General features: G+C 43.7%; 1 protein-coding gene across 8 annotated transcripts; it reads right to left on the bottom strand.

Annotated features, from left to right (window-relative positions):
- Positions 1–4,344: 4,344 nt before the first annotated feature.
- On the bottom strand, positions 4,345–17,211 carry LOC107313061 (toll-like receptor 2 type-1). 8 transcript variants are annotated; one of them, XM_015860989.2, is made up of 5 exons: positions 10,485–11,000; positions 10,211–10,368; positions 8,597–8,621; positions 7,810–7,883; positions 4,345–6,890 (listed from the first exon to the last, which is right to left on the bottom strand). In XM_015860989.2, exon 5 carries the CDS (start codon positions 6,884–6,886, stop codon positions 4,505–4,507), a length of 2,382 nt encoding a protein of 793 aa, XP_015716475.1. In that variant the 5' UTR covers positions 6,887–6,890; positions 7,810–7,883; positions 8,597–8,621; positions 10,211–10,368; positions 10,485–11,000; the 3' UTR covers positions 4,345–4,504. The 8 variants fall into 8 exon arrangements, with proteins under 8 accessions (XP_015716475.1, XP_015716474.1, XP_032300237.1 ...); XM_015860988.2 differs by lacking the exons at positions 8,597–8,621; positions 10,485–11,000 and adding an exon at positions 16,815–17,211; XM_032444346.1 differs by lacking the exons at positions 8,597–8,621; positions 10,485–11,000 and adding an exon at positions 11,029–12,001.
- Positions 17,212–19,314: the final 2,103 nt, after the last annotated feature.

Raw genomic sequence — 19,314 nt, 5'->3', positions numbered from 1 at the left:
CTGTGTTGCACAGCACTGGTAAGGCTTCAGAGGCATATTTTGACATAAAATCTCAGTCTTTCCTCATAAGGTAATTTTAATTGCCTTCTACCTTGATGGCACAGATAAAGAAAGTGGAAGGAGAGGAACTGACATGGGACTATTGAAGCATTTGGCTTTTATTATTGGCCGTCAATTACAATGGAATTGTTAGGAATTAGTGATATGACAACAGTAGGAAAGAGTATAGAAAAACACTACAAAGATCAGCTAATTGATTTAGAAACTTATCTAAAGTCCAGCACCGCTCCCAAATATCACTGCTACTGGCAAGGATTTTGGAAGATGAGAGCATAAAATCACCAAAAAGCCTGAAGTTGCTCTTTTTCATTTAGTAACATGACAGTTTTATCCATCCACAGGAAAACCAGTTCTCACCAGACATAAAAAGTTAAAATGTTAAATTTCTTAGAAGGAAAAAGCACTAACCATTGTGGAAATAGACTGAAACAATCATTTATGTTCCCCTTCCTCCAGCAACACAAACTTTGACAAAGTCACATATAACTCTATCCTTCCAGAGACAACTTCAGGTTACCAAAAGACTCAATAAACATGTGCAACTCATAATAAAAATACACAGAATATATATACGTAACATACATATAGATGTGNAAAAAAAAAAAAAAGTATGTTTATATTTTCCTCCTTGATTTCAAGACATTCTGAAATCATTTATATAATGAGAGTAATATTTTAAAGTATGTGAATCAGTTTTAGAAGGACCACGCAGTGGCATTTGCCCTTTAAATAATGAGTTTAACATAGCCCACTTTCAGAACAGTTGCTATTTTCCCCCTCCTCTTAGTAAACTATATTTTTTTCTCCAGCGTCAGAAGTATTTGTTGAAGATCTGCTGCTGCACTTGTAGAAAACTGCTTGAGTTGAAATAATTTTTTAAGTCTATTTTAACTGTATGTGAGGAGGAAATTTAAATGTAATCTTACTCCTCCAGAAAAAGGAACTGAAGACATTTCAAAACATTAACCCAATGCTTTCTCTTTAACTTCAGCTAAGGAAGACACCAAGTTTTACTTACTGATAATTTTTATCTCCAAATTCCTATATGACAGGTTAGGTGGGAACGCGGGTTACATGGGCTGGCTCTGCTACTTGGTGGCTTGACAACCAGTTGTAGGCATAGTCCTATACATTAATTACTTCCTATATCTGGAACAGAAGTCAGACTATTATTGACAATGTCAAGTTGGATCTTTTCTTGTGCACAGCAATATGCATATTTCGTGCTTAATTGTAAGAGACTGGACAGCTTTTGGTATGGCTGGTTGGTACAACTCTGATGTGCTATGTACTCTTTTGCAAGACTGTGCCTCTTTTCACATTACAGAAAGACTGTACAGCATACAAGGAAAGCATTTTTTTTAAAGAAATTGATGCCTTTAATGAGAAGATAGAAAAGCTAGAAGCTAGAAAAGAAGTACTTATTTTCTTATTATGTGTGCCCATGAAAAAGAAACTGCCAATATTTAAAGTTTGTTTCATTGTTAAATACTCTGTTAGTGACTTCTAGTTGAAATTTTCACTACAGGAAGTTGTGTGGTAGATAAGGAGAATTTTAAGTCACATAATGGCTTTGTATACGTTGAAGTCTGAAACACAGCACCTGAATAGTTTCATCATCTTGTTAATGTGAGGTAAAGTAAGATTACCTTTAGATTTTTTTTTTTCTATTTTCCCTTTACTTCTTACAAGATCTGCTGTACCATAATTCCTACATACTCTACTCCATTGCCACTTGTAAAAAGACCTAATAGCAGTAGCGTTTATGGCATGCTTGGTAGCTAGATAGACCTCTCTGTGGAGGGAAGGCCACCTGAAATTTTGCCAAATATTTCCTATTGCAGAGGTAGCTAAAGGTATGAGTCTGTTGGCAGAGGAAATGCTGGACTGCCTAACTGCATGTACTCTGAAGGCAGTAGGGGATGCAGAAGGTTTTTCTCTTTTGCTCTTTATACCTACACTTGTTTTGATTTTCAGTTAGTTATGGACTGGCTTAACTTCTAATAATTGAGCCCCTTCCTCTTTTTTTAATAAATTTTAATAAATGCATGTTCAGAATTAGAACATGTGCCTTTCAGTGACTTTAGGGACAAATCATTTTGCCTGCTCAATTTCTGAACTGCATGTTGCATCTCAAATGACTTCCTCCTCCTTATTCTCCAACAGAAAGGAGCAACTTTATTTGGAGAGGACTACATCCTCTTTGACTTACTGTCACCACACTCAAAAGGCCAAACTTCTAACAACCAGCTTCTCAAACATAGGAGGAGGAAGTTATGCTCACTAACCGCAAACTATGTACCATGCTAATGTTTAAATAAACATATCAAAGTGGAACATAAGTTTCCCTGCTCAGCAGCTGAACATTTGACTTCTATACTACAATGGCCACATTGTAAAGAACTGAAACACAGTCTTGCTTATGCAAGATTAGGCGGTTCTTCTTAGGAGTCAGAGAAGGCGGTCATAGCCTAAGTAAAGTAGCTTTTAAACACAAATTAAACACGGCCAGAAATTTTTACATTGTCATTAAAACAAATACAGGTTATCTTTACTTATGCCTTGATATATATATCAATAAATCAGAGATTGCCAGAAGCCACCAAGATGAAGCTAAGTTTGAGATGCTAAAAATAGGATATGATACAATAAAATAAATCTTAGGCAAGTGGAAGAGAAATCTTAAGTGCATAGAAGGCAAGTGGCCTTTTTGCTCAGATGAACTAGTAAGGCTAGTAGTTCTTGTAATGCCTTATATGCTTGCATTTATATATGCAAAAATACACATAAATAAATCTTTCTTTTTGTGTTACACTCTCAGAGATGCCTAATTGTGAATAAAATGGAGGGATGCTGTTCCTCAGTCTTCTAAATATCTAGCAAAGAACAGGAGAACTTCTGCTCTCAGTGAAAAACTGGTTATGAAGAAAACCTTCTAAAAGCATTAACACAAAAGGAAACTAACTGTGAGATGAGACTTTCCATGTACAAACTCAAATACTCAAATCATTCAACAGAGATTCTGTACACTTTAGATGCCTATGACCCAAAACACAATAAAAGCACTAGCCTGGACACAGTCTAAATGGCCTTCCATACTTAAAGTGGACACAAATGAAAGAGGAGAGACTCTTTCCTACGATGTGTAGTGATAAGAAAAGTGATGATGGCTTTAAATTAAAATAGGATAGATTTAGATTAAGTGTTAGGAAGAAATTCTTTGCTTGGAAGGCAATAAGGCTCTGGCATAGGATGCCCAGAGAAGCTGTGGATGCCAGGTTGGATAGGGCTGTAAGCAGCCTGTCCTACTGGAAGGTTTTCCTGCTTATGGCAGAGCATTGGAACTAGATGGTCCTTAAGGTCCTTTCCAACTCAAGCTGTTCTATGATTCTATGATGTAGTAATGAAGTAAAATGTACTGTAAACATTTCCATGGGAAGGCTTTCAAGATTTGCTTCTGTACATACCTGGAAATGTCAGCCCCAAGAACATTATGCCTAAACACTGAGCTGATCAAGTAGGTAGTTATCTCTTAGGCTGACCAGATTCAAGCTGTTAAGGTTTGTCTGAAACTTTCCAAGTCTCCAAGACAGGTATTTACTGAGATCCCCCTTCATTTTCAACTTACATCTGAAGGAAGAGCTTGGTGGTGGTATCTCTGTTTACTCCACTTCTTCAGCAGTTACAATCCTTGCCCCAGCCATATTCCTAAGATAACATGGGCCCATCCAACAGTGTTTGAAGTGGGAAAGTCTTCAGCTGCTCTGGTTTTGAGGACTACCTTGCAGAGAGAACAAAGGTGAGGAACACCCATTTTGCACTGGTGTTAAGGCTACTTGGTCGGAGAGAAGAGTATGGTCTTGAAATCAAAGACTACATAGATATTAGTGTTTGACATACTCCAAGTGAACACTTCAACAATTTCACTTAAGCAAGTAAAAAAATTGCTTGGACCCCATTCTGAAGCATCTCTTCACTAAGAAAGAATAATAAGCACCACAGTGTGAAGGCAGGTATTTAGATTAAATTTTGCTGCTGTGATTTTTAAAAGTTTTTAACATTTAACTTACCAGGATTATGAAACACTATTGAGAATCAGTCCTTAGATATATGCAGTATGGGAGCTAGGATGAAAATATCTGCTGCATAAGCAGACTCTTATGTAAAGATTTTGCAAAGATAAAGCTATATAAAAGAGATAGTTGTGTATCTAAAAAATTTTCAACAGGAAAACTTTAAGCAAAACTGCTTTTCATAAGACTGCAGATTAAAATACTCAGAAAATTCAGGATCACAGAGACAAGAAGAGTATAATTTTGAAGCAAGTAACAGCAATTACAGTAGCTCAGATCTCTGTTAGATGGATACTGATAGATAAAGGGACAAAGTCAATGGAAATAATCCAGTAGAGCACAGCTACAGGCTCGGTTTTTAATATTACTATCTAAGATTTCAAGGCTACTTTCAAGTTCTCCCAAAACATCTGCTGCTGCTCTTCATCAGGAGGCCACTCCAGGTAGGTCTTGGTGTTCATTATCTTCCGCAGTTTGCAGAACCTCTTGGGGATCGCCTGGCTCTGAATGGGCTCCAGCAGGATGAGAATCGCCGCATCGTTGTTCTCATCAAAGAGGCGAAAGTGTGAGAAATCCAGCTCGTACTTGCACCATTCACTCTGCACAAAGTGCTCTGATAGCACAAAGAGCGTCTTGTGGCTCTTCTCAATGGAGTCAATGATGTTGTCCACAATCCACTTCCCGGGCACAAAGTCCCGCTTATGGAGGCATAGTCTGAAGGGTGGACATGCCTGCTCCAGCTCCTGCACCATGATGTTTTCCACCCAGTTGGAGTCGTTCTCGCTGTAGGAGACAAAAGCGTCGTAGCAGATGTCTTTTGCGGGGGCTCGCTTGGGCTTGCGCTTGGCTTGGAGCCATGCCCAGGTCATTCTCATGTACCAGACTGCATGGTACTTGTATCCAACGACCACCAGGGTGAGGATGAACAGGAACACCAGGGTGCAGATCAAGGACACCAGGAGGGACCGGTGGCACTCCATCAGTGGCAGATGCACACTCCCAACCTGTGCCCCTCGCACCGCCAGCGGAGAGTCGCAGATGTAGCTTTCTGGCCATCCCACAAGCACCTGGGCTATCCTGGCCTCATGGTGAATGAAGGAGAGGAATTCGCAGGAGCAGATAAAGTTATTGGCACTGGCATCCAGCAGCTCCAGTTGCTTGAAGGACTCAAACTCTTCCTTGGAGAAGCTGTTGAGCTTGTTTCTGCTGATCGACATGGCCACTATGTTAGGAATGGCTGAGGTTTCAGGCAAGGTCTTCAGATGGTTTTTTGTCAGGTACAACTCCTTGAGAAATGACAGTTTCAGTCCAAAATCCTGCAGGTTGTTAGCACTAACATCCAGCACTTCAAGACTTGAGGGAATGCAAGGTGTTAACCTGGGAATTTGAGTGCTGGAGAGATTCAGATATTTCAGGTTTTCAGGCCATTCACACTTGTCTGGAATCTCACCAAAATTGTTTTCACTGAGGTCAAGATTAATCAGTTTGTGTAGATTATTTATGTATGTGGCAGCCTGTTTTAGGGATTTCAGGGAATTTTTACTTAGATTTAGAGTTTGTAATGAAGGCCATGCATCTTTACAGATTGTCTCAGCTAAGCGATTATTTACAAGCAAATTATCATGGAAATCAAGATATAACAGTGATAAAAAATACCGTGCCAGTCTGCACGGTACCATGAAGACTTTAGAGCTTACAATGCTGAGTCTTTTCAGCTTACCTACTTGTGTCTCTATACCTTCCAGGTCAAAGAACAGATAAAAATCCTGAATAGTCAAATTTTTAATGGAAATTGTTTCAACAGAACTTAGTCTACTTCGTGCGATTTCTTTTGTATCCCACACTCCTTTCCCCTCAAGCACACAATCTATTGCTTCTAATTCTCTCAAAGATGTGATTTCCTTCAATAACACTGCTATTCGGCTAATATATTCGTCAGTGAATGAAGCACCATTAAATGTAAGTTTTTGTACTGTTGAAGGAAGAGTAGAATTCTGAACCAGTTTTTCATTTTCAATATCTAATTTGATCTCTCTAACTTCTAACCAAACAGCAGAGTGCACAAGGTCCCTGATGACTGCTGAGAACACATCAATCCTTCTTATGCTTATGATCATGTGATTTATCTTCCTAATCGATTTCAGACTTCCAGGCTCATATTGACTGAGGTTGCCACCATCGATCTTCAGAGTGTTGAGAAACGTAATGCCCTCAAAGTTTCCTTGCCTGATGACAGAGAACTGTGGGTTGCCCAGATAGAGGGAGCTCAAGTTGCTCAGGCTTGAAAAGGGGGAACTTTCCCCCAGGTCACTGTAGGAATTGCCTTGAATGCGGAGGTGCTGGAGTGAAAAAAGGGGCCCAAACCACATTGGGGACAAGTGAGCCAGGCTGTTATTTGACAAGTCCAGGAGCTCCAGCTTCCCCTGGGAGCCAAACGAGTCCTCGTCTATGGAGCTGATCTGGTTGGACTGCAGCAGTAGGACTCTCAGGTTCACAGCCTGCTGCAGATCGTGTGCCCGGATCAGCTTTATCCTGTTGTGGGCCAGGTTTAACACTGTGATTTTGCCTGTGAGCTCCGAGGGAATGAAGTCCAAACCCATGGAAGAGCAGTTGCAAGACTGAGTGGCATCACATGAAGGACAGGCCTGTCTCAGGGTTTGTTCTTCAGAGAGGTATGCAGCCAAGGCTGTGTAGATCAGCCACGCTTGCCACATCAGCTTAGTTGTTGGTTTCTGTTTACTTTGGTTGAACATTTTGCTGTAGATAACAGAAAGGAGAGGAGATAGTTTTGAGCTTGTTTTTGGATAGCAACTGGTAACAATTAAAATCCTGTTTAATTTTATTAGGAAGTTCAGATTCAAATTTTATCTGTAAGAGATCCAGTGATGTTTAACTTTCTCTCCTTCTTCAGCTGCCTAAGCTTGAAAACACGGGAAACTATTTGTCCCAGAGTTACAGCCACATAATGTCTCAGCAGCCATAAGGGCCATTCTAAAGTCCTTCATACAGACATCTACTACAGCCCCTGCCTCCTCACTCTTTAGTATTATATCTTCTCTCAGGAACAAACTACAATGGGACGTCTCAGTCCTCAGCAGGGAAAGACAGTTAGAATCACACCCATTGCAGCACTGGTCTGTCATTCAGATAGGTACTGCTACCAGGAATTCACAAGCCAAAAAACCAAAAAAGGCATGGGACTGACTTGCAGTCCATGCCAGCTCTTTCATATTCTAGGGCTTACCGTGTGGCAAACCTTGCTGAAGAGATCCTGGGGTCTCCCACAGCAGAGCCTCAGGGCTTCTAAATAGCAAAGCTGAGTGCACTCCTGGCACACCCTTTTAAATACTCTGCAAACAATTTACTTTCTTTATCGGAAAGGCTAAACAAGCTGATACCCAATCCAACAACTACTTCCCTTTACAGTAAATCAGTGCTGGGAACAGATAAGAGTTAGACACTGCCATCACACCATCAGCTAACATAATTAGAACAATACTGATTTTAATTTACAGAGGGGCTATGTTTCCTGCCCTTGATGCCCAAGAACATTTCACCGTTGGTTACAAAAGAACATAAATCACTTATTAAAGCTTACAAGCCTGCTGAAAACAGCTTTGGTACTGCAGAAAAACAGCATCCCCCAGTCCTGGATCTGCCAAGAGTAAATACTTACGCGTTGTGTACTGCAAGTTTAATTTCTCTTTCTTCGTATACTGATCTTGTATGGTTCACGTAGTCATCTCATATCTGCAATTACAACAAGGGCTGTAAACCCTATGGAAGGTCTGGAGCTACAAAATATTTCTGTCTGTACTCCTCTGACAAAAGTTTATGCTGAAAGCTTCCCAGTGCTCTCTAACTACTCGGCCACAGCTTCTTAAGACTCATGATTGCCCACCATGCATGACACTGCCCTTCAGACTCTGCTTTCTATTACTGCTGCTGAATGGGGACACAAAGATGAGAACCAGTTGTTCGTGCACCTTCTTCTCTGCAAGCTGAAATTCAGAAGCAGATTTCTCTCCTCTTGACAGTCAGTTCTCAGCACTGGAAAGGCTGATGCAACTATTTTGCACAAGTTATTCTTTCCCAATCACTTCCTGCAGCATTAGGTGCAGAAATAGTTTTGAGGAAGAACAGAATTCTGCTCCCTATCTTTCTACTTTTTATATTTATTGCTTGGCATGCACTGGAGAGTTGTTAACTGGATTTGTATCGTTCCTTAAAACGGATGATAAGCATAACAACAATTGCTCTAGAAAAGGGATGGAGAAAGCTGCAGGGCGCAGCATTTCGGTGAGGAGATGCCATGAGGTTCCCAAAAGCTGTCTCTTTCCTCTCATACCTCTCAGCAGAATGGCCCTTGTTTTTCAAACAGGGAGGACTTTGGGTTATCAAAACATTTAAAAATGTTAATACAAGAGGCTCTGTACTTCATTCAGCACATAACAATTCCTCACCTGCTCTGACATCACCACCATGCACCTGCAGAGATGTGAAGTAAGGGTTAGCTTTTGTTTCTTTTCCCATCAGCACCAACTTTTTCCCAAGGCTCAAGCTCAGCCTGCTCTCAGCACACTTCTACCCTGGGCCTCAGAGGTTGCTCTTGTGCAGAGAGCATAGGGTGATAATAGAGAGACGTAGATCACATGCAAGAGTATGAGATAAGGCCTAAGTTTCCACTTTCTTCCAGAAGAAGAAGGCTAGAGGGAGCCTGCCATTCTTCCCTTAGGACCCTTCCCAAACAGCTTAAAAAGCCAAGAAATGAGAGTAGATTTTCTGCTTGTTTCTATGAATGGGGAAACAAATTCTACATGACTTCTCTCGCATTCCACATCAGTTTGTCAGGATTTATCAGGTTATCCAAAGGCAGAAACAGCCTGAGGATGCCAGAACTGTCCCCTACACACTGCCTTGCAGAGGCTAGAAACCAGCAGCTGCCTCCCACAGCATCAGCCGGAGACTAAGCACAGATCAACTTCTTTCAAAATCAAAGTGGGAACCAAGTCCTGTCTTAAAGCAAGAATACACTTCACCTGCTTTTTCTCCAGAGTAACTGCACTGAACAAAGTTGGATCTTGTGAGTGCTTTCTCTCCTCTTCCATACTCAAGTTGAAGATATCATTATCCTCCCTCCTTGCAGTGCTTTGAAGCAGGTATGTACCCCTGCCAGTCCACTCCCAGCAGAAGGGCACAAAGCTGCAGCAAGCCTATGCTCTTGCAGAGGGCAAAGACCCTACACAAGTCTTTGTTAGAAGAAACGTGGGGCTGAGACAGAGCTGCGGATACTGTTTCTGAAGCTTTAGATGTCACCACGCATCTGACAGCAGTGCATGCAGCACCCATTTCCCACCACAGGCAGTTCCCTGACACCAGTTCCAGCACCGTGACCCACATACCTGCTGCTGGTGGGGGGCAGTCTCTGGCTACAGCCTGCTTCCACCAGGCAAGTCAGGATGTATTAGGAGAACGTATTAGCTGGATGTGAACCAAAGCTGATAGAAAAACATGTTTATGCTTCTGTGTGGGACAGAACCCCACAGAAACAGGCGTGCTGGTCAAAAGCCGCGAACCAAGCAATGCTAATCCTCAGGTACTGAGGAGCAGGCTCCAGCTGCTGCAGCCTTCTTCTCATCCTGACAGTGTGGTGCTTAAACTCCACAGGTAGATCTCTTTCTTTCAGTTGCACCCACTCCACAGTCTCACCTAAGATGACCATGCAGCCAGTCCCCCCCTTTCTCCCTTTCCACCTGCATGGCAGTATCCATGCTCCGAACAGCTCTTGTGCTGCTGTTCTGCTTAGGAGACTAAGAAATGATAATCAAGAGAATGGAGGGGGGGCCTCCCCAAGGGCAGGCAACACCCTCCCATAGCTTAGTTTGGAAGAAAATGCCGAGTCAGCAGGACAGGGAGGAAGTCCCTGAGGCTGTTGGCCAGCCAGCAGCATTAGCAGAAATGCCTTGTAACCTACATAGGGCTGCTTCCTGGTGCTCACCAGATGAGCTGCACCCGACTGCCAGCAGCAGCAGGGCTGAGCCTGCAGCACCCTCCTGTCCCCCTAGAGATGGTCAAACCTGTGCATGCAGCCTCTGGAGCAAGAGGTGGAAGGGTTGTGTAATTGGAAGCAGGAGGCTTGGCATCTGTTCATAAGTCTGGGAGCAGAGACTTGGCATGCATCGCTGGTGCCTTTGCTTTAACGTGCTTCACCGTGCTTCACGTATTCATCTTCAAACTACAAAAGAAAAGAAAAAGAAAGATAAAACAGAAAAAAAAAAAAAAGAAAAAAAAAGGAACATTATAATGTAAAATAAGCTATGTTAACTCCACCGTATTCCTTGTCAGGCATACCCTCCCAAATCTGCAGACACAGCTGAAAAGCAAAAGCACAGATTCCCCTAATTTTCGTTCTGCAATGCCCTTGCCTTGCCACCGTGGCACAGTGCAATAACATTGTCCAAGTGGCTGCATACTACCACAGCCAGACTTTCAGACTTTCAGACTGCCCCATCAAGGAAACAGGCTTTTTTTTTTCCCATCCCCTTGCTCTTATCCTTTCCAGAAGCCTTCAGCCAGAAAAGTACGAAGCAGACTTGCTGCCCTAGCGGAGCTGCAGCATGTAGAAGGTTTGAAGACTACGACACAAAGGCCAACACTAACAACACAGAAAGCTCTGTCTTCCGGAATAGCTGCATCAGCATGACACAACAGGAAAAGAGCCTGAATTTTCCTCTTGATTTTTTGCCTCCCAAGGAAGTTGCATCAACACAAAGTAGCTGCCTGTGAGGAAAAGCTAAACAACTCAGCTCCTTTTGTACCTTACGTTTTAATAAGCAAACACAGGAAGCTGTTTTATCAGCATCACCCTAATTTGTTGCTCCAGCAGGAGACTCACCTAGAGTGCTGCTCATTGCGTGCAAGCACACCAAGTTATGTGTGACTGCTCCAAGCACCTCCCAGGGCATCCTGCAAACAGCAAAAGGGTCCCTATGCCCAACTAGGACAAGCAGGCGGTGGTAGGAAACAAGGATGTAGCATCCTAGCACTGTGATTTCCTACAAGGAGAGAAGGCTTCCCCGATCCAAGGCTGGGCACAGGGAAATGTGCTGGGGCCTTTCACTGCAGGAAAGGCCCAAATGTTGATGTACGTCCTCAATGGAGAGGGGAGTGTGTACACGCACCTCATCCTACCTTGATACAATTTAAAAAGTGCTCCTTTTTTTGTTGGCAGTGTTGTTGAAGAGAAACATTCCTGGACACGGGATCAAGCTGCAGCAGAACCATTTAGAATTTGTTTCCTGTACGGAGATGAGAAATACCATGCAAGGATGCGGAGATACATCCTTAACTGCTTCTTATACAACAACAACAAAAATTAGACTTAACATTTGGGCAAGAATCTGAACAGGAAATGAATCAGATTATTATCATATACCACATAAACCATAATACTATCAAGGTTTTTCTATTCACTTGAAAAAAGACAATGCCAAGATCTATTGCACACGGGCAGTTCAGGCTGTGTTCAGCTGCTGCCTCCCTCTGTCTCTGCTGCTGTCAGGTATTCGAGACATGACAGTGACTTGCAGAAAGAAGAAATGCAACCATCTCGAATCCTTGTTTTAGAATGTCAGGAGCAATTTCTTCAGGGCAGGCAGATTTATCTGCTGTCTGAGCACCCTGTTTTTAAATTAGACAAAAGCTAGCCTGCTCTTCCCAAGTTCTTCTATACCGTGAAAGTGATGGTTCTGGATTATTTCTATAGTTTTCTTTTGTATTTGCGTAATTTTTGCAAACCAGCTTTTTTAGATCTTCAGAGGGGTTTGGCCTCTTCTCCCAGGCAACAAGCAGGACCCAAGGAAATGGCCACAAGTTGTGCCACAGGAGGTTTAGATTAGACATGAGGAAATACTTTTTCTCTCAGAGAGTGGTCAGGTGCTGGAATGGCTGCCCAGGGAGGTGGTGGAGTCACCATCCCTGCCAGTGTTCAAGAGCCATCTGGAGGAGGAGATACAAGCTCTGGTTTAGTGACCTGTGGTAGCAATGGTGATGGGAGTATGGTTGGACTAGATGATCTTGTAGGTCCTTTCCAACCTTGTGACTCTATGATTCTATGAAAATCACTGTAATCACAGGACAGGACTACTTCTGAATCAATCTAACCACAGGATAACAAAATCTTAAACCTTTTCTGCTGAAGGAAAGAACACCAGGTTAGATGTCCCCCAGCACTTAACTTCCCACAAGGGTTGCACTTGCGGGCACAAGCAGAGCTCTGTTCCTGGGGCCTGAAAGCCAGCCCTCCACATCCTCTGGCCCACAGGCTGCACACCTGCCATCCTTTCAGCTTTGCACTTACACAAGTGTCAGCACACAGATCCCTTTCTGTTTATACAAGTTATGCTATGTTCGTGTTCCTTTCACGTGCTATTATTATGACATCATTTTAAATTAATTTCCTGTTACATGATTAAGACTCTCAGCAAATGTACTTTAAAATCAGCCCTTCAGAGTTCTTTATTTCCCTGGGTTGGTTCCTTGTGCTCTTTGTTCCCAGCTCATCTCTGGGATCCACAAGCTATGCACAGCACTAAAGTACATGACGCTCTGGTGGGAGGACTTCCCTCCTGGCATTCACTCCACTCCACATATGTCTCCATCCGTGATGGTGGTGTCTATGCAGCCTTCCACTTGAATACTATCTGTTAAAAGTCACTAACAAAAGCGAACAAAAAGGAAATAGTGGAAGATGGGATAGATAGGTCAAAGGCTGGCTGCACTCTTCTTCCCTGCTGTTCAGATATCATAGAATCACCATAGAATCGTTTGAGTTGGAAGGGACTTCTAAAGGCCATCTAGTCCAATCCCCCTGCAATACACAAGGACACCTACAGATAGATCAGGGTGCTAAACTTTTCTGTATCTTGCGTAAGGTCTAAATTTCCCCATAAAATAAGTTGTCCTTACACTCCCCGCTGTGAAGTACATACCAAGCAGCCCTGCTCCTGCATGGGAGCCATGCAAGGAGCTAGTGAGCCGGCTTGCTAGGCAGAAAGCTGTGAGCCCATATGCCTCGCCATGTACCAGGACAGCACCGACACCACTGCTGCTGTCAGCAATAAGGGAGGAGGGAGTGCTCCTACCTGTTCTGGCTCTGTACAGCTCCTGCAGAACAGCCTGCCAATAGTGAAGGGATACCTTCGTGCACTGCTCTCCCATTTGTACCCCACAGGAAGTCCCTAGAGAAGCCCACATCACCCAGAAAAGGAACTGGTCAGAAAACAGTCCCTTTCCATTTGCTTTCCATGATACTTCTGGCTTCTGCAGAACAAGCATAAGCGCTGCCAAAGCTAACAAAAAGGCCCAATAATCCCTCCCCTTGCTAGAGAGCCATTCCAGGCCTGCTGAGCTTTCTCCTGTGGCCATGCACAGGGAGGCTTGTGTCAGCACCCGTCTGGAGGAAGGAGGCTGGCACTCCGTCTGACAGCACTAGCGCACTCAAGGGCAAGATGCCAGCTTTGCTGGGCGGCTGCCTCCTCCATCTGCCATTTTTCACTCGGGTGGATGCAGAGCCAAAACATACCTTGATAAACATTGCAGAACACTGAAACCAGGAAACAAAAAGTCAAAGGAGTGGAGATTACGAACGGATCTTCCTTTGCCTTCTCAAGAACCAGCCTTGCCCAGGCCCATGTTGCATTTTTAAAGAGCAAGCCAGGTAGTGAAGTTGCTTCATTCCCCCTCAATTGTCATTGAATTAAGACTGTGTTGTCTGATTACTAAAGCACGTTGTGTTAGTGTGACTTATAGATGATCTACTTGCAAAGAAAAATGGGGAATGCAGAGGAAGGGTACTACCCGTCCCAGGAACAGGGGTATCCCAACTATGCCTTTTATTTCTGCCCCCACTGCCAAAGGGATGCTTTTCAATCAAGGCAACTACAAAGTGAGATTCCTTGCAAACAAACAAACACACATGCAGCATAAAGATCAGGCAAATAAAGTAGAAACCCATGTCCTGGAAAGCCTTATCATCTCAGAGAAACAGATGGAAGAAGATCCATCATACACACCATGGCATTCCCCTAAAATATTATGGGGTTTGGCTTGAAGAAAAGGGCAATGAGAAATGGTAGCAAGACATACTTTAACATTACATCTGAGGATAGCAGAAGCAGATATTTCGCAGACAAGCTGATAAAAGTCAGCATCTTCTATAAGAGCAAGCTTTAGCTCAACCATAATCCTAAAATATCTGCATCCCAGAATGCTTTGGAAAAAAAGCTCCTTCTGCCCTCAGAATAAATCACACCATTGGAAAACAGTTCTCAGAATAAATTTTACAACTGGAAGAGAGTTTTCTGAATTTTCAGCAGCTGGCACACTGCACTTCCACCAGCTGCTGGGCAGCACTATGGTTTCTGTCACAGCAACATGACAATCAACACAATCTGCCCAAGATATCACATTGGAGCTCAGAGCCAACTTGTACCAACTTAAGCCAGGCATGCTATGGCCTTACTTCTCATCTCCTTCAGGAAGGTAAAATGGATATCCACAATTACGTGTGTTGACCCAAAAATGTGGTGGGTGCTGACATAATGAGCTTAGGTTAGAGACATGCAGCTCTTCAAGCTTTCTCCCCACCATGCAATGTATCCTCATCAGGCTCTCTCTCAGACCTCTGGTTTTCAGACATTTCCCCTCTTCTCTTAATGTCTGCAGTGTGTTTGGGGCAACCTTGGGTCCACAGTAGTAGTAATTTAAAAAAGCACAAAAACAGAGCAGACATTAGGCTTTATGCACTACAAGAATACGTGCAGGAATTTCAAATCAGCAAGTCAGTCCCATTACCGTATGGATACATTTGGTCTGTCACCTATTAAAATGCACGACTGCATGTGCCTGTTAAGTGCTTCAAAGTTGTTCTTTTGATCTTTACAAAGATAAAAATGTAATATTTTTGTAGTTATACAAGAGAATTAGTCACTGGACTAGTTAAAAACCACTTAACTTTTGAAACTAGTGCCATCTGTTTCCTGTTTTTATTTGTAGAACACAATACTCTGTCCTCTGAGGACTTCAATAACAAGCTCTCTCATACAAAATGCCAGTGGTAGTCTGATCAAGACAGCGTATCTCTGGTTTAATAGGTTGGCATATGGGCCTGCTCACAGGAAAAGTGGGGAGAAAGCCAGAACAAAGGTTCTGTAAGAGCCTCTCACTCATCCCTAAGGTCAGCCCTTCAACAAGAACAATACTACCTTGGTTAGGTAGTAGGAGCAGCTAAGGGAGCTGGAATTGTTCAGCCTGGAGAAGAAGAGGCTCAGGGGAGACCTTATTGCTCTCTACAACTGCCTGAAGGGAGGCAGTGGAGAGGTGGAGGTTGGCCTCTTCTCCAAGGTAACAGTAATAAAACGGAGAGAACAGTCTCAAGTTTTCCTGGGGGAGGTTCAGGTTGGATATTAGGAAACACTTACTCTCTAGAATTATGGTGATGCTTTGAAACAGGCTGCCCAGGGAGGCGGCGGAGTCACCGTCCCTGGAGGTGTTCAAGAAACACGGAGGATATGGCACTGATGGACATAGTTAGTGGGGATTTGTTGATGGTTGGATGAGATGATCTTAGTGGACTTTCCAACCTTCATGATTCTATGGGCTTCCATGCTGCTGGAGACACAGGGCAGCAGTGAGATTGTTTTCCATTTGCTCACCAGCACTACCATCACCCTGCTTTGTTCCTGTAGCACTGAGCAGCCAACAAGGCATTCCACAGCTCTGTCACCATCTGAGGAGTGGAAAGGTCATAGTGCTTTTTCTTTAAATCTTCTGCAAGACTCTGTGCTCACTTTTGACATCTGGTTCGCATGCTCTGCCATTTCACACATGGCGTGGTGTAACACCTTCACACTAATGAAACTATGAAGCCATGCTAAGCAAAACCCACTGTCACTCAGTCAGAGCCAGAAACCCCAGCAGGTCCTTGCAGGGTGTCAATGCCTCACTGCAGCACCCAACCTACCACCCTGCACAACTATAGGTCTTAGCTTCGAGACAGCTGTGACCCTGAGCACCCTGCCTCCCCCAGGTGGGAGATGTGCTGCTGTGATTTAAGCAAGCAATAAGAAACAAAGTAAGCAGAGACCACAAAAAAAGCAGAGAACTACAAAGTAAAGCAGAGACCACGGAAAAACCAAGGTGCACGGCATGCAACCCACAGCAACAAGGCAGGCTTTTTATCAGGCAGGTACAGTGTGGCACTTCTTCAGGGTCACCAGCACATAGATTAACGTAGCAGCAATGCTAGGCTGTCAGCACTGGGGTGCACCTGGGTCCCTGCACCAATGATGAGCTCCAGAGCTGCTGTGAGGAGCATGAGGTCGGCTGACCCAACAGCTGGATAGGGCAGGGAAAGCAGAGCTACCATCAGAACCTGGTCACGGTGACGCAGACATAACACCCATCTGTTCCACCCATAGCTCACAGCAAGCATGCAGAGAGGACAAACAATGGCAGTGATTCAGCAACTAAGAAAAACAAGATACAGGCATTGCCCAGGGCTGGAAAGGATAAGAGCAAACGCTAGAAAACAAGGCCCCACCCACCACCACAAAAACCAGTCTGTCCAGTTCAAATCCCTTCCGAAAGGAGGGGAGCACCACATGGACCTGCCTCACTTACCAGAGTCCCAGGGAGCTGCTCCACCACTTCATTTCATCCCATAGCTGTGCAAGTCACACAGGTCTCAGCCACAGGAAGGGCTCGCAGCAGCCCTGCTAGGCTGGGTCAGTTCAATGCTCCATTCAATCAATGCAGTCTTGCATAGTACCTATAAACTTCCACAAAATGCACGCTGGCTCCAGGATGGAAAATGGGTACACACCAGGCAGGCAGTCAAGGTGTCCTGTGCAAATCAGTGTAACTTCAGACTCAGTCCCTCCAGCTCCCAGCGCACGGCCAAGATGCCACCAGGCTTCTTAGGAAGGGAACAGCAGAGGATGCTGCTTCTTCAAGTCCCTCCTTGGAAAAATACTGAACGTCCTGAGTTTACATAGCATTCACAATAGGACAGAAACCCATGCTGAAAGCTTGGCCCTGCCTATAATTTCCTCCCTCCCTCCCTCCCTCCACAACCAGCCCTACTAGTGAACTGTACAAGTTTCTCCTCTTCTATACCACTACTTTTGTTTCTTCCCTTTGCAATCATGACTATTTTTCCAGTTTTTAAAGATTCTCATAAAAAAAAAAAAATAATAACAGCAGTTTCAGAAAGAACAACAAAGCTTCCAGACCTGCTAATAGAAATCCCTGGCATGAAGCAAGACATTCAAAATTACATTGCTCAAAACAATTAGATACCTTTGTAGCTATTCATTTAAACAACCTCTCCAGAATTAGCAGAATTAGTTATTTTGGTGCAAAGAAATGCATAGTGGAATTATTTCATCTTCCCCTTTACTGCAGGAGGGAAGGGTTTTAATTGAGCCCTAATCTCTACTTGTATTCAGTGGACTGCTCATTAAGTAACAGATGTCTCCCGATGGCAGCAATTATCCCTGGTAACCTTAATAAGCTTGTTACATTCCTTTGTAATTGTTACAAAAAAGTTATACAAACCATTTTGCTTAATACCACCCAGCTCCAAGGGGAACTGCGTTTTAAACCAAATGACTGTCCTTGCATATGCATTCCTCTTCTACTGTTTCTGTAGCCCACTGCCATCAGCAACAGGTGCACTAAAGCATGTGGCTAAGACTACTTCCTGTGGCTTCACACTGAATTCAGGAAACAAAATTCATATGAAATGGGAACTTTGCAGCAGCTACTGTTAAACTCTGGTCACAGAGTCCTTTTCAGTATCATGGGTTAGCAGCCAAAGACTTCTGGTTCTGAAAAGCATTCAGGGATGATCTGATTTTTCTGACAGTAAATCCAGCTTTCTGATCACCTTCTTCTTAGAGAGCTAATTCAAACATGCATTAAGGAACAGCGCTTAGGGGATCTTTCAACAAAACTTGTTTGATAGTAATAGTCAGTTTATTGAAAAAAAAAGCTATGGAAATACAATGTTTCTGAGAATTTCAAGAACCAAGAACCAAGATAGCATTTCTGACCCAAACCAGCAGGTCAGAAGAGCTGGTCTGATAGCTCAGCAATGTGACATGACTTGCAGAGTTGGAATTTATGTCTGGGCTCTTAGGTTGCCAAGAAGCCTTGCACAGGGGCTCACTGGCTACACTGAAGCGCCCTAGCTGTTCTGCCTTCACATAACAAGAAATGCAAGAGCTTCAGTTTGTTGTTGTCAAACAGAATTCACATCTTTGTGCAGCAGGAAACTGCTCCTCCCGGTCCACCTGAGCTTCCTCAACTGCAACCTGCAGCTGCTGCCATGTCTGGAGCCACCACAGAGACTTTGCTTCATAATCCTCCTCCAAGTGAAGGGCAGCTCCTTGCACCCCTGCCCTTTCCTCAGATTTAACAAGCCCACTTGCAGAGGACATGCTGCAATCGCTTTGCCATCTTCACCTGAAGAGTGAAGACTCCCAAACACACTCTGTAATACCAGAAGAATAGGCTCCACTGTGACAATCGGCAGACACAGATGTAACGATTCCACCCAGAATGGGGTCACAGTCCTTCCTTGGTTGCTCTTCCCACTACAAAGGTTCAGCCCCCAAAACATGAACAGTGCTGTTCTGATTTGGAGAGTGGTGTGAACTCCGCTCTTAAAGCAGTATTTGCTCCAATTCAAGTGCCATTTAGACAAGGGCAAGTTAAGCTCACTGAAAACATGATGCACTGCAACATAAAGGCTAAACATCTAAACACAAGGTATCAGGAGCCATTGGCAAGGAAAGCTCCTGCAGGAAGTGCCCATTCACCCACAAAGCACAAGCATGATGTCAGCCAACTGATGGCTTGCAGTTTAAAGCAAGCCACAATTCAGCCATTCGTCTGTTTCCAGAAGATTATACTGACAACTATGTCAGCAGCAAGAGCGGCACCACCTGGAACATGTCTGACCTGCATCAACAAGCAGCACTCAGTGCTGCTGTTCAGTACAACACAATTATTTGCAGGTATGATTTTGTACCTGCAAATGCCAGAAGATAGCTAGTTCACACCACAGAATGTAAACCTCAAAAGATACGCACAGTATCAGCTCATGGATGCTTTTAAG

The sequence above is a fragment of the Coturnix japonica genome, chromosome 4, assembly GCF_001577835.2.
Source record: "Coturnix japonica isolate 7356 chromosome 4, Coturnix japonica 2.1, whole genome shotgun sequence".
In the NCBI taxonomy this organism is placed as follows: domain Eukaryota; kingdom Metazoa; phylum Chordata; class Aves; order Galliformes; family Phasianidae; genus Coturnix; species Coturnix japonica.
Note: the sequence above shows the minus strand (reverse complement) of the source record. Positions and strands in the feature narration are given on the sequence as shown.